Source organism: Columba livia, chromosome 1, assembly GCF_036013475.1.
Source record: "Columba livia isolate bColLiv1 breed racing homer chromosome 1, bColLiv1.pat.W.v2, whole genome shotgun sequence".
In the NCBI taxonomy this organism is placed as follows: domain Eukaryota; kingdom Metazoa; phylum Chordata; class Aves; order Columbiformes; family Columbidae; genus Columba; species Columba livia.
This window is the reverse complement of record NC_088602.1, coordinates 19,256,123-19,270,310: the sequence shown is the minus strand read 5'-3', so window position 1 is coordinate 19,270,310 and position 14,188 is coordinate 19,256,123. Positions and strand designations below refer to the sequence as shown.

The 14,188-nt window shown below is 44.7% G+C and overlaps 1 protein-coding gene across 6 annotated transcripts in view; it reads right to left on the bottom strand.

The window, feature by feature from the left end:
* The window catches only part of LOC102095620 (E3 ubiquitin-protein ligase rnf213-alpha), a 64,553-nt gene extending 51,723 nt beyond the window's left edge, over positions 1–12,830 (bottom strand). For 2 of the 6 annotated variants that reach the window (XM_065049041.1, XM_065049069.1), the window contains exons 1-10: positions 11,679–11,905; positions 11,439–11,559; positions 9,677–9,759; positions 8,926–8,983; positions 8,292–8,331; positions 7,899–7,967; positions 7,619–7,816; positions 6,784–6,998; positions 4,558–4,829; positions 351–556 (exon numbers count right to left, since the gene is read on the bottom strand). In XM_065049041.1, coding sequence (XP_064905113.1) covers positions 351–556; positions 4,558–4,829; positions 6,784–6,998; positions 7,619–7,816; positions 7,899–7,967; positions 8,292–8,331; positions 8,926–8,983; positions 9,677–9,759; positions 11,439–11,544 — 1,247 coding nt within the window. In that variant the 5' untranslated portion in view covers positions 11,545–11,559; positions 11,679–11,905. The other 4 variants (XM_065049049.1, XM_065049060.1, XM_065049053.1 and 1 more) reach the window with 4 other exon arrangements.
* Positions 12,831–14,188: the final 1,358 nt, after the last annotated feature.

Genomic DNA, 14,188 nt, shown 5'->3' with positions numbered 1-14,188 from the left:
GACACTGATGCCCAGCTGAGTCTTGGATCTCCAACGATTATAACAGAACCCTGGACACCTACAGAGGTGCATAATTGTAAGGGTCTGAATCTCAAATCAATTTCTGTCAAAAATAGGACCTGCATCTCTCCTTCCATTGGAGACCTGGCAGAAGAGATACGTTGTACTGGTTATGGCAGCCAGTGGCAGAAATACAGCTAGGAAGCATTGAAGTGAAGGGAAAAGAGTGTTGGGGGACCACACTCCAACTCTGTCTTCACACAATTGCTCCAAAGTGAACAGGTCCTAATGAACTGAATGACTATGAAAGGATTTGTAACTCAAGAAAGTAGGATGACAATTTTAATTACCTCTTTCCTCTCAGATGCTTGAATTTGCCTTGAAATGGGCCAATATCCTGGAAGAGTTTTTCAGCCTTGATGATTCTATCTTTGCTTAGTGTGATGTTATAACAAAATGAGGTGTGTAAGGCAAAAAGCAGGCCACCATCTTTATGCTCCTCTGTCTCCAGGCATCTCAATATCTTGTCCATGAACTTTATCATGTTATCGTGCAACTGGACGAAGAGAATAAGGAAGAGGAGTTTCACCAAGACAGACAGGACAACTTTACTTGAGGAGCTGGGAAGGGTTCAGGAAGGGGAATGGAAGATGCAAGTTGCTAAGGATCATTATTTGGAGGCAAAAGCCTTTCAGTTTAACCACTTACTTAAAGACAAGTTCCTGTCTTTGCAACAGCTAACAAATTCCTTAGCTTCCGTTGTGTCTCACTGCCCTGGCACTACCACAGGGAACAGTTTTCCTGGCTGTCGTAAGTTTATGAAGCAGTTCTTCTATGCTGAATCCACACCAGCACCAGGAACCTACTAGCTGTCCATTCTAGGATGCTGAAGCCCCACCACAGATGAAAATAAGATCAGATTACAAGATGTAAACAGATCTTCAGTCTCCAAGCTGAGCTGGGAAATTAAAGAGAATCCAAAGGAACACTGGAGATTCCCTCAGAGGCCTAGCTTGGTGTAGGAGTGTGATTCTATGACTGAGAAACCCAAAAGACAGATAAACAACTTTCACCTAGACAGAGATGCAGCATGTATCACTCAACTCCTCTCATTGGGATTTCACTACGGATGACTTGCAAGGCATTGCTCTGCATCCTGTGAAGCCTGGGTGTATTTCAGGCCTTCCACTCTGTATGACCTCTCAGGATACATCAACAATGTAAGATAACATCCTCACCTAGCTGTTTGTAACCTAGGTACCCAGTCCTTTTCTGGACACACCCTGCTGACTCTCTCTGTGGCAACCCCAAACCATACCAGGTGGATATGGCACCTCAGCTCAAATAAGGCTTCCATTCAACAGCACTGGTATGTTGAGCCTGGCCAACAGCCAGACCCCCACCAGGCTTTGTACTTAGTTTCCTCTCCTGTGGGCCAGGGTGAAAATATAAGGGAAGTCAGAAGACTCACAAACTGAGATAATGAGAGTTGAATAGCGAAAACAAAAGCTGTACATGTCAACAAAGCAAACAATAATTCATACATTGTTTCTCACTGGCAGGCAGATGTTCAGGCCCTTCCTGGTTGGCAGTGCCTCACCAAGCATAGCAGTTGCTTGGGAAGACAAATGTCATTACTGTAAATATCCCTCCTTCCTCCTCATTTCTCTGAGCTACTATTACTGAGGACAACGACATATGGTATGGAATGTCCCTTCGGTCAATTTGGCTCGGTTGTCTTGGCTACATCCCCTCCTAACCTCTTGTCCACCACCAGCATACTCACTGTGAGGAACTGAGGGAGACAAAAAGCCTTGATGCTGTACAAGTCGTGCTAAGCAATAGCTAAAACATTAATTTGTTATCAACACTCTTTTAGCCACAAATGCAAGACACAGTGCAACACGCTGTGAAGAAAGTTAACTCCATCCCAGCCAGACCTAGTGCCATCTCAGACAGAAGCCAGTCTGGGATGGCGGTGGACACCAGTGGTCTCCTTCAGATATGGAGTTTTTGATTTTTATTGCATTTGCAGGGTAGGGATTCAATTCCATGAACAATGAGGATATTTGCTTCAATCTTTCTTCCAGGATTTCTGCTCAGTCCATGACAAGAGATAGAATCATCAAATCATTGAATCGTAGAAGCATAGAATCATCGAATCATTTTGGTTGGAAAAGACCCTCAAGATCATTGAGTTGAGCCATTAACCTAACACTGGCACTAAATCATGTCCCTAAGAACCTCATCTATACATCTTTCAAACACCCCCAGGGATGGTGGCTCAGTCACTTCCCTGGGCAGTCTGTTCCAATGCCTGACAATCCTTTACGTGAAGAATTTTTTCCTAATATCCAATCTAAATCTCCCCTGATGCAACTTGAGGCTATTTTCTCTTGTCCTATCACTTGCTGCTTGGCAGAAGAGACCAACACCCACCCTGCTACAACCTCCTTTCTGGTAGTTGCAGAGAGTGAGTTGGTCTCCCCTCAGCCTCCTTTTCTCCAGGCTGAACAACACTAGAACCCTCAGCTGCTCCTCATAGGATTTGTTCTCCAGACCCTTCACCAGCTTCGTTGCCCTTCTTTCTTGTAGTGAGGAGCCCAAAACTGAACACAGGATTCAAGGTACGGTCTCACCAGCACCAAGTAGAGTGGGGCAATCACTTCTTCAGTCCTGCTGGCCACACTATTCCTGATACAATCCAGAATGCTGTTGACCTTCTTGGCCACCTGGGCACATTGCTGGCTCATGTTCATCCAGCTGTCAATCAACACCCCCAGGTCCTTTTCTGCCAGGCAGCTTTCCAGCCACTCTTCCCTGAGTTTGTAGTGCTGCCTGGGGTTGTTGTGACCAAGTGCAGGACCCAGCACGTGGCATTTTTGAACCTCATACAATTGGCTTCATCCCAATGATCCAGCCTTTCCAGATCCCTCTGTATGGCCTTCCTACCCTTGAGCAGATCAACACTCCCACCCAGCTTGATGTTGTCTGCAAACTTACTAAGGATGCACTTCATTCCCTCATTCAGATAATTGATAGAGAGATTAAACAGAACTGGCCCAAATACTGAGCCCTGGGGAACACCACTCGTGACCGGTCACCAACTGGATTTGACTCCATTCACCACAACTCTTTGGACCTGACCATCTAGCCAGTTCTTTACCCAGTGAAGAATACACCTCTCCAAGCCATGAGCTGCCAGTTTCTCCAGGAGAATGCTGTGGGAAACAGTGTCAAAGGTTTTACTGAAGTGTAGGTACACAACACTCACAGCCTTTCCCTCATCCACTAAGTAGATCGCCTTGTCATAGAAGATTGGATTGGTCAAGCAGGACCTGGCTTTCATAAACCCGTGCTTGACTTGGCCTGATTGCTTGGTTGTCTTATATGTGCTGAATGATGGCACTCAGGATGATCTGCTCCAAAACCTTCCCTGGCACCAAGGTCAGACTGACAGGCCTGTAATTCCCTGGATCCCCCTTCCTGCCCTTCTTGTAGATGGGCATCACATTTGTTAATCTCCAGTCAACTGGGAACTCCCTGGTTAGCCAGAACTGCTGATAAATAGTTGAAAGTGGCTTAGTGAGCACCTCCGCCAGCTCCCTCAGTACCTTTGGATGGATCCCATCTGGTGCCATAGACTTGCGTATGTCTAAATGGTGTAACAGGTTGCTAATAATTTCCCCTTGGATTACTAGGGCTTCATTCTTCTCCCCATCCTTGTCTTCCAGATCAGGGGGCTGGGTACCTGCAGCAGAACTGGTCTTACTATTAAAGACTGAGGCAAAGAAGGCATTTATTACCTCAGCCTTTCCATCATGCCCTGTTACTGTGTTCCCCCCCTGCATCCACCAGAGGGTGGAGATTCTCCTTAGCCCTCCTTTTGTTGCTGATGTATTTATAGAAACATTTTTTGTTGCCTTTAACAGCAGTAGCTAGATTCAGCTCTAGTTGGGGTTTGGCCCTCCTAGTTTTCTCCCTGCATAACTTCATAGCATAGTCCTCCTGAGTTGCCTGCCCCTTCTTTCAAAGGTCATAAATTCTCCTCTTATTCCCGAGTTCCAGCCAAAGCTGTCTGCTGAGCCAGGCCAGACTCATGGCTCGCCTTCTGGCATGTGGGGACAGCCTGCTCCTGTGTCTCTAAGATTTCCATCTTGAAGACAAATCAGCCTTCCTGGGATCATTTGTCCTTCAGGGCTGACTCCCAAGAGACTCTGCCAACCAGCCTCCTAAACAGATCAAAGTCTGCCCTTCAGAAGTCCAAGGTAGCAGTTCTGCTGACTGCCTTCCTTCTCCAAGAATAGAAAACTCAATAATTTCATGATCACTATGCCCAATGAGACCTCCAACAGACAAATTACCCATGAGTCCTTCTCTGTTCACAAACAGTGGGCTGCCTTCCCTAGTAGGCTCACTGACCAGTTGGATCAGCTTTTTGATGTTTTCTGTCTGTGGTTCAGAATCCTATGTGGAATTAGAGTCAGCTGCAGAAATTCTCTTCAGAGGTCTTTCTGCTTGGGAGCTCCTTGCTGCTTTGGCTTTATGTATACTTACCACTTGTTCAGTAAGATTAGTTGGAGAATAGGGTTCGCCTTTTGCAGCATCCCCGAGATAGATTTTGAAGCTCTCCGTGTAGATCTTCAGTTTCCTTTCTATGTTCTTAAATCCATTCTGTAGCCTGATGTGGCAGAGAAATTCATCTACAAGGTGTTCTATGATACCGCAATTGACAGACTTTCGGGGCATTGTTGTTGAAGACAATTTAAAGCAAGATTTGTTTTTCCTATTAAAATAACACTTCATGTTTTCAAAAATGGTCCATGTTCCTGGGGAAGAAAAAGGGTTTGTAAGTGAACCTTCAAACCTATAAAGCATGAGTCTTAAACTGGCCCTGAGCTAATGATACAAATTGTTTTACATGAATGTCAAGCCTAGCTGAGCCATTGTGGAATAATTACTGAGGAGGCAAATTATTGAAACTAATTATCAAAGGTACAATTATTGAGAATAAAGTTATGTCCACATCCTTGGCACATAAGGCAGCTGCTTGGTATGCAAGGAATCTACTCTGCCATGGTTCCCATTCCCACCCCACCCCAACCCTCCACCCCACCTGGCCTACGTTCTTGGATGTTCACATATGGAGGGAACAACAGAGAGAATGGAGGGTGGAGTGGTGTGGAGATATCATGGGCAGGCTCCATGTACAAGGCAGGTGCAGGAACTAAACGGAACTGTGCACATAGTTGCTGTCAAGTAAGAGATAATATTACATTCCATCCAAAATGCTATTTGCTGAGCTAGTAGTTGTGGTGAAATTTGCCCTGTGGATGAACTTTGGCCATTATAATCTCATTATAATACCAAAACACAACTCCATACCAAAAGCTACACGCCTCCATCATGCCTTCATTCTCTTGTGAGCATCTTCCCTGAATTTTTTTAAGTCTATACCTTTAAAATTGAAGCAAGAGGATTTTACACCAATCAATAACAAAGGTATTACTAGAGTCACTCAAGCTCCACCTAAACATGGAAAACAATATAAAATACCCTAAGAATGGGCATAAGTTAGGGAAAACATAATCACAGAGAAGTCAAAGAGACAGCATTGCAGACTTCTGGGATCAGTTGACAGGCTGAACCTATCTTTGCCCCCAAAGGGATGCCTTTCGGTAAGATTTGCGCACTTGGTTATGCCAAGTCTTTCCCTGAGAAACCGAGGCTTCAAGCTTGTATTTGTAATCGTATTAGTAGTGCTATATAGTCATCTTTGGTGCCAAAGTGTATTTTTGCAACTAAAGTGTATTTTTTGCACACTGTACTATATCAATGGCAATATAAAAGAACTTGTACCTGTTGCTTTAATAAAACTCATTATCTGTGGGTCTAGTCGTGAGACTCTCTCATTGGATGAGCTCAGACTTATGGTATATATTATACTATGAATAAATCTGTGCAAGCACATGAATTCAATGATCATGACCATACACTGCACTATTGGTGAATCCCTAATCATGTGAATTTAACATAATGCCAGATTGGCTGTTGAATACAATTGGACCTATAGTGCTGACTTGAGGTCATTTTGATTTAATTGGGCATCACTCAGAAGCTAAGCTCAGCTATCCCCAGCCCCCAGCAATATACTGAGGACAAGGTGGAACACAAGGGGGGTTTAGTTTCTGCCAAATTAATCTTTTTAGTGCAACAGTGCCACTTAAGCACAACACTCACCATGTGTATTTAAATTCACTCATAGAGTTCTCAACTGTGCTTTAGATGGCCCTGGTATGCACAGCCCATAACTGATTCAAATGCCCCAACAACAGACGTCTACTACTTTTTGAGTCACTCTGGCATATTCAAAGCATCTGCACAGGGTGGCAGATCTGAAGCTGGGCCTCCAGCTCACCTGCACCCTTCTGGAATTGCAAGTGAAGCCTGATGGCAGATGCAAAGGTGATTCAAGACTTTATTACACACTCTTCCTTGCCTGACAATGAAAAGTCTGATTTTATTCTGGGAAAAAGCAAAGTAACTTAAACACTCTTTCCAGAATAGTTTGTGTGTCCTTTACATAAAGAGTTTGTGTTAAATAAGTAGCCCGTGAGCCTATGTATCAAAAATCCCCACAATGACAGTGCTTCTGTTGTAGGAAGCAGGTGCTGCCCCACTGAGAGGCAAAACAAGAGAGAGTTTATGTTTGTTTGCTGCATGCAAGGATTTATTGGTCATACTTCATTTGAGTCTCATTTTTGAAGGAAGTATGGCACCTACCATCTGCTTTGATCTCTTCCTTGGGAATGCTTAACACTCGATGTAATTGAATTTCTGTATTCTTGGAGTCTATTCCATATACATGCTCTAAATCCCATATTCTACTTTCACGGTCAGCTGAGAGTGCATTTTTAAGGATAGCATATTTATAAAAAATTGGTCCTTTCTGTAGATCAGAAATGGGGATCCTCGCACAGCCCATGATCACTTCTCCTCTAGAATGGAATAAAGAGGATGAATTAGTTACTACACCCAAAGGAGCTTCCATCAGGTTCAACCCCAGATGGACTTTAGCTGTACAGATCAGTTCATGCAGCAAGAACGGGCAGCCAACATTCACATTCAAAAATGCAAAGTTCCACAAAATGTCTCTGGCCTTTACAGCGGCAGAAAAAATCTTGGCAGTCTGACCTGAGCTTGAAGGTTTATCAGGCAGGAAAGAAATAAAAATAACTGGTAAGAAGTCTTGATATGAACAACCCTGATCCTAGCCAAAGCTGAAGCTCCTTTGTAGGAAGAATGGGAAATATATCTAGAGATATTCTTGCTGAGTGCTGCAACTGTACCAGAACTGAGTTGACTCTGTTCACTCCATCTTCTCTCATGCAAGCTGTCTGGTAACATTTCAGAAGCTCCATAATGTTTTAGACCCTCGTGCAGATCTGGCAGATCTGACACAGGACATACAGAAGTTAGACTTAACACTATACCTCACTTCTACAGACAACTAAATTTAGGTGTCTTTGTCTGGAGCCCACGCTGGGTCCCTGAAGTTGGGGTGAGCCATATGCTTTCAGAAATGTGACATCAACATATATTTAGGTATGATTTTTACCTTTTTCTCATAACAGCAAATTTCTGGTATTGTCCAGGTTTCTTGTAAAAAGCAACACAGACCGTGGACGATTTTTCAGAAAAAAATGATTTTTTTGACAATACAGCAACAAATTCTATGGTCATTATTTCTTCTGTTCGAAGTCTTTCACTGGACAGATATGGATTCTCCAGGAAGCTATTAGAAGGGAGAGAAATACTGCAAAGTCAACATCAAGCCTCCTTCCACCACTCTGTCACCATCTTCACCTGATCCACCAGGGCAGCATTCAGAAACTCACATGCATTTCTCCCAGCTTGTGGTTGCAGCTCCTGGAAGAGGAGTATCTTCTGCATCATTTCTTCCAGTCCTGTACAAACATCCAGATTACCATAAAGCATTTACAGCATTTACGACTGTCTACATGCAAGTATCAAGCCACTGTGTGACTAACTCAGATACAGGCAGCATGCTGTACACCAAGGGGCATTGTAAAGAGACCAACTCCAGTCCTGGACGGCCTCTACCTGTCTCCATCTTCATCTACTGTTGGAGGAAGGAGTTTAAGGGTGGAGTAGCTTTACAGTACTAAAGCTACATCTCCTCCCAAAGACAGGCCTTTTCCCAGCAATCTCACAGAGCTCCTTGAGGTCTGAAGGAAAATCCCACAGCATAGACCCCCACATCAACAAACCTGCTATTGAATCCCAGGTGTTCTTCACTTTCACGGTCACCTGCAAGTGAGGAGAATGCTTGTGTTAACATCAGCAGAACATGCACAAAGCCAAGAAAAAACAGAAGACAGTTGCATACTGTGAGTGGGACAGAAGCTCTTGAAGTTAAAATCCTTACAACTTGGGTGTGGTCTTCTGGATGTTGGAACCAAGAATCCTGGCCCACTTGTTATATGACCTCCCACCTATCTTGCCAAGCTCCACCAGTATGTGGTACAGCTTTCCTGGAGACGGGGACATGGAGCTATCTGTACTGCCGGGTGCAAGGGTGGGGGCAAGGAATGGGCCTAAGAACAATAGTTAGCGCACTTGGCATTGGTGGAGTTATGGATGGGGGTAAGGAGCAGAAGGACAACAGGTACAATTACACTGAACAATCAACTTTGAGGCTTCTCTTACCAATTTTCTTTCTCCTCCAAGGGCAGTTTATGGTAGCAAGACAAGTACCTCTAGGCATTCAAACAATTTACATGTGACATTACCAGGAGCCTCTAACTCCCAACCAGACCCTGCACACTCAGATCTGCTATTCACAATAGCATCAAATTTGCACTAGAGCAGAGATGGGGATGCTAAAATACACTTGTCAGTTACCTCTTCTGTTACAGTTTCTTTCCATCACTGTTTCCTCTGTTCTCTGGTGATCCAGGACCTTTTTATTGGAAAATAAAGTCTTAAAGTTAAAGAAAAAGAGACCCCCAGCAATAATGCAAACCCAAAAGCCCAAATGACACAGGAGGCACAGTGCCAGGGAGGGTGCAGAGCTGAAGAAGTACTTCAGTCTTTCTTCCAACTTTTCTTTTCATGGCTTCTGCTTTGCACACAGCAAATTATGAATGTCAAGAGCAGAGCTATGTCTCAGCATGAATGTAAGTGAACTCAGGCTGTCATCTTGTGATGTCCATGCTAGTGACACCTTATACCCAAAAGATCAATGCTATCCTGTGTGCTACTGAGGTGGAAAATACAGCCCTCATCCATGTCCTCAAGATTCCCCAAGGAGTTCAGCTGTGACATTCTCATCATTATTATTGTTGTTATTTTCTCTTCCTTTGCTGTCCTATTAAACTTTTCTTATCTCAACTCACAAGTTTTATTTCCCTTTCTGAGTCTCTCCCCCATCCCACCTGGGGGAGGGAAATGACTGACTGCCTGTGTGTTCCTAGTTGTCAGACCCCGCAGACACCAAGTAGGGTGAAGCTCAGGTCTTATAGGATGGGTACCTGGATTTCTCTGCAGCTCCAGATCCTGTTTAAGTGACACTCAGAAATCATGTAACCTGACCATCCGCGACCTAGAGAAACTGGGTTCCCAGTTTTCCCTAGTTTTGTCCTAGAGCTCATACCTGGGATCCAAGTGCAGTATCTGTCAGATAGTCTGTGCAGAGAGGTTGCCGCTTGTTACTTTTCGGTGCTGCAGATTTCATTCCTGGTGCAAAAAAATGCATGTATTGAACACAGTGTCTACCTCCACGATATCGGCTATAATTATGCTAAACTTTCTCCTAATAATGAAAGAACATCAACTGCTTTTAAAATACTGCCCTTTTCCAGTTAGCATCTGCTGAAAGATCTGAGCTGGGCCAGCAGTCACAGAGCCCAGATTTCCATGCTAGTGGGTGGACTCATCTGAGCCAGCCAAAAGCTGGTACATCTAATCCGAGACACTTATCTAGATTTAGTAGTGAAAAGTTAACAATATTGCATGGAAAAAAAAAAGTGTCATTGTAAAGGATAAAAGGAAACAAACTTGCCTGTGTCAAATTCGTGTGGCAAGAGCAGATTGTGTCTGCAACGTGATGCTCAGCCAGACATCCAGTTTGCTGACAGCACCATAAAAACACGCATGTCAGCACTGCTGTTCCCCATTGCTTGGGACTGGCATACAAACGTGAAGGCAAAGTGTGTGTCCCCACGGAGGCCAAAGGTTATTACAGGGCCTTTAGCACAAGTTGTAGCATCTTCTTCATCTAGTTCTGCAGACTCCCAGATTAAATCCCTGGTGTAGGGGGTAAGAGACTGACTGTCACACAAGTGTGACATGCTGCTTCTTGCAGACAGCCTTTCTTTGGGCCTTTCTTTCTTTTGTTTCTGGTAGGACTGGTGGGAAATCGGCTTTATATACAGTTGTATACATTTCTTTATAAATAACATTCAGGCATTTTAAACACAGGTGTCACCATTTATTGCAGGGCAACAATAAAGTGTGGCAGATGCTCTCTACTAACCCCAATCCTCCCCATCAAGGAAAGGGATTAGGAGAAAAGGCAAGAGAGACTGACAAGTTGGAAAGCTAAAAATACTTTACTAATAATACTAATAATGAGACAAATTTATGCAAAATATACAAAACCAATGTTGAATTTCCCAGCCTAGCACAGCCCTGGCCTGCAGGGGGGCTGGCATCATGCCAGAGGCTGCAGGGCGGGCACCCCAAAGTCCTGAACTGGACTCTGAAGTAGACAGGAACTGGATTCAGGAATGCATGAACTTCAACGAGGATCAGGACTGCAGGCAAGAGAACGCGCAGGGTTCTCTTTGTACACAGGCCATGGACAAGGAGAGTGAGACCCTTGTGATCTCCCAGTTTTACACTGTGTATGATATGAATGGCATGGAATATCTAGTTGGTTGATTTTGGTCATCTGTTCTGTCCACCTCTCCTATGTAGGTTTGCCCCTCTCACTTAGGGCACATACAAAATTTATCAGTGACTTTGACAAACCTGGGCCTTTCTGCATACCATTCCTACCATTCCTATCATTAGCTCACTAAAACTGTAAATATTGGCTGTTACCAGGTCCTGAGTGAACACCAACCAAAAAAACATGCAATCAACTTCAGAAAAATGCATTTACTTAGAAGAACTTAGCTGAAAGGAAAACTCACTAAAAGAGAAGTGATCTTGTTTTATACAAAAGCAGGACAATAGGTTAAAGTTAACTCTCCATTACAGGAGCTGAAAGTCTTCAACAGGCAAGTGCTCTTTACTAGTTAGTTTTACTGGACTTTCCCGTACTGTATAGAGGAGGAAGTTGCTAGGTTAGAGACACCAGGGATGGTTTGGTGGCTGTTTACATCACCTCCACCTACAACATTCCTTCTTACCTCCGTTCTCATGTAGCAGGTTGCTGCCACCTTCCTGGAGAGATGGAGACATGGGATGAGGTTCCTCTCTGCTTTCATCCTCTCTGTTGCTCTCTGCACTCTCCATTGCAGCAGCTCAAACCTAGGCAGCCAAGGAGAAAAGTTCAGCAACGAGATTTGCAGCTTTGAAGCTAAAGACCTAAAGCAAAGGTTAAAAGATCACAAAGATCAGCCCGAGAAGCCCAGGTCTGGTCATTTTACCTCCCCGTCACTGTCCCATGCAATGAGGAGCAGACCCTCATTTAGTGGTTACAACCCCACTGCTTCCACACCCCTCTTCAAGCATTGTAGAGGTTTGCAAACACCTCTGAGAGTGCTCAAGAGTATGTAAAAAACAGGTGTTTTTTATATCCTCTCCTGGAAATACGACTTCATCTGTGTGTTTTGAGGGTTTTCTATGGACTGGGACTTTCCAGACAAATACAGTTCCGCTTACTCCAGCTCTGCTTTGCGAAAGTGAAAGAAAAGCTGAAATTTCGGTCCTGGACTCTGTGCACTTTCACCCTTTTTCTGGTATCCTCCCCTTCTTCCTTCCTGATACTGCTCTCAGCTGTATTGTGTATTGCTCATATCTCCCTCTCTCTCTGCAGCTTGGTCTCTAAAAGCTGAAAACTTGCCCAATCCCTTTCCCATACTTGCAGTTATGTCTTTTGCTCTGAAACCGCAAAACTAGAAGACAATTCAAAAGGCAATTATTTTTTCCCCTTTGCTGCCAAGTATTTTTTCCTGTGATGCAGGAAGGGGCGGGAGCAGCACATTTCCAACAGCTTTGTAAACCCTCCTACCTCTGCTTCAGGTACACGGGGAGACCAGACACCCTGTTCTGGCCTGGTCATTAACTGAGTTGGAGGAAATGAAGGCATGCCCAGGCATGACCCCGGAGAAGCCTGCAAACAGGAGGCTGGAGGAAGAAGTTTGGAAGCAGCCGAAGCTCTGCATGGCGAGACCAGGGGTCAAGCTGGGTGAGAGAGAGCAGGCGAAGTCCTGGCACAGATGCAGGGCTCCCTGGAGACCCTGGCAGGGAAAGCACCCACAAAAATATCCCCCCCAAAGCCTCCCGCTTCCCTTGAGTTTAAAGCCTGGAAAGGTCTGAGCAAAACCCCAGGACAGGACCCTGCTGAGCTCCTACCTTATGCTGTGGCTGCCTCAGCTGCATCTCCCCGCTGGGTTGGGCTGCCACCGCCTCTTATATCCGCCCTGGGACTGCAGGCTGCCGTTTCTGGGAAATCAGTGAAAATGAAAGAAATGGCCAAGACACTGTGGAGCACTGTTAGTTCCCCATAAAAGGGCAAAGTACAAAGTTTGTCAACAAGAACAAAAACCAAGAACACCAAGGATGCGTGTCCACCTTGCCAGACTGTGTGGCAGCCCTTCACTTCCCTGGCAAAGGTGTCATGTGGGGCTGCTTCAGCCCCACGGGTTTCCCCCTGCCTCAGGGATCCTGGAGTGCATCCGCCCCAGGGATCCCACCCACTCCTGCAATCCCTCGGGTTCCTCAGTGATCCTACTGGTGTCTCTGCCCCACAGATCTTCCTGTGCCCACAGGGATCCTTACTCCACCCCACACACATATCCCTCTGTGCCCCAAGGATCCTCACAGTGTCTGAGCCCTACAAATACCCTTGTGCCTCCAGGGGCCTGGGGGCTTTTGTCACAAAGGCACCCCAAATGACTTCAAATAAGTAATAAGCTTAGAACAACTTCCATTTGGAACGGAAAACAAATGATTGAATGAAAACAAATGACAGAAACCAATGCAAGTGGGGGTGGGGTAATCCAAAATCAATCAGCACTCCAGCAACACTTGATAAACTGCTGGTTCGATATACCAGTTGAGGACATTATTACCATACGACCATACAAGAATGATGATCCGCAGCATGCACGTACTCACTCAAAAGAGAGGACCCTAAGTCAATCCTCTATGACACATCACTGTACCTAATTTTAAGAATAGGGGAACAATCAAAGTTATCATGTTAAAATCCATATTGTAATAAGTGATGGTCAAAATTGTTAATGTTGAACAAATCGAGTAGGATTCAATTGTATTATGCATATTATTGTAAGCAGTAACTGTGCTTGTGCGAGTTTGATTATGTTTTGTAGAACCTTGTAGTAGTAGTTAAAGACAATGCCATAAATAACAGGACTACCAGGTGGTGCCATAAATAACAGGACTACCGGATGGTGTCATAAATAACAGGACTACCGGATGGTGCCACAGATAATAGGACTCCCAGATGGTGTTACAGATAACAAAGCGCTCGGATGTTGCAACAGATAACAAAAGTTCCAGAGACGGAAATTCCCAGCACGTAAACGAACGCATAACGTATATAAGCACATACGAAAGGTTGATTTGGTGTGCCTGTTGGCGGAACTGAGCTTCCCCCGGTCACCCAGCGCTGTTTTGCCTAATTACCGCTTGCTAAATAAAATCGATTGATTGACTCAGAATCGATTTATTGGCTCTTATTTATAACAAATTTTGGTGCCGTGACTCGGATTAAGGATCTCTGGGAGGGACTCCTAAACTTCAGGGAGGCGCCCCGTCCCGTTTTCAGACGGCCCTGGAGTGGACGGAGGATCGCCCTGAAACCTTAACCTCCGAACCCTAAATTTAGGTAATTAGGCAAAAGAATTGAACCCCGTAAACCTTTGTGCACGAAGAACCGGACGAAGACCCCGGGGAGGGTAAGTATAGAAAG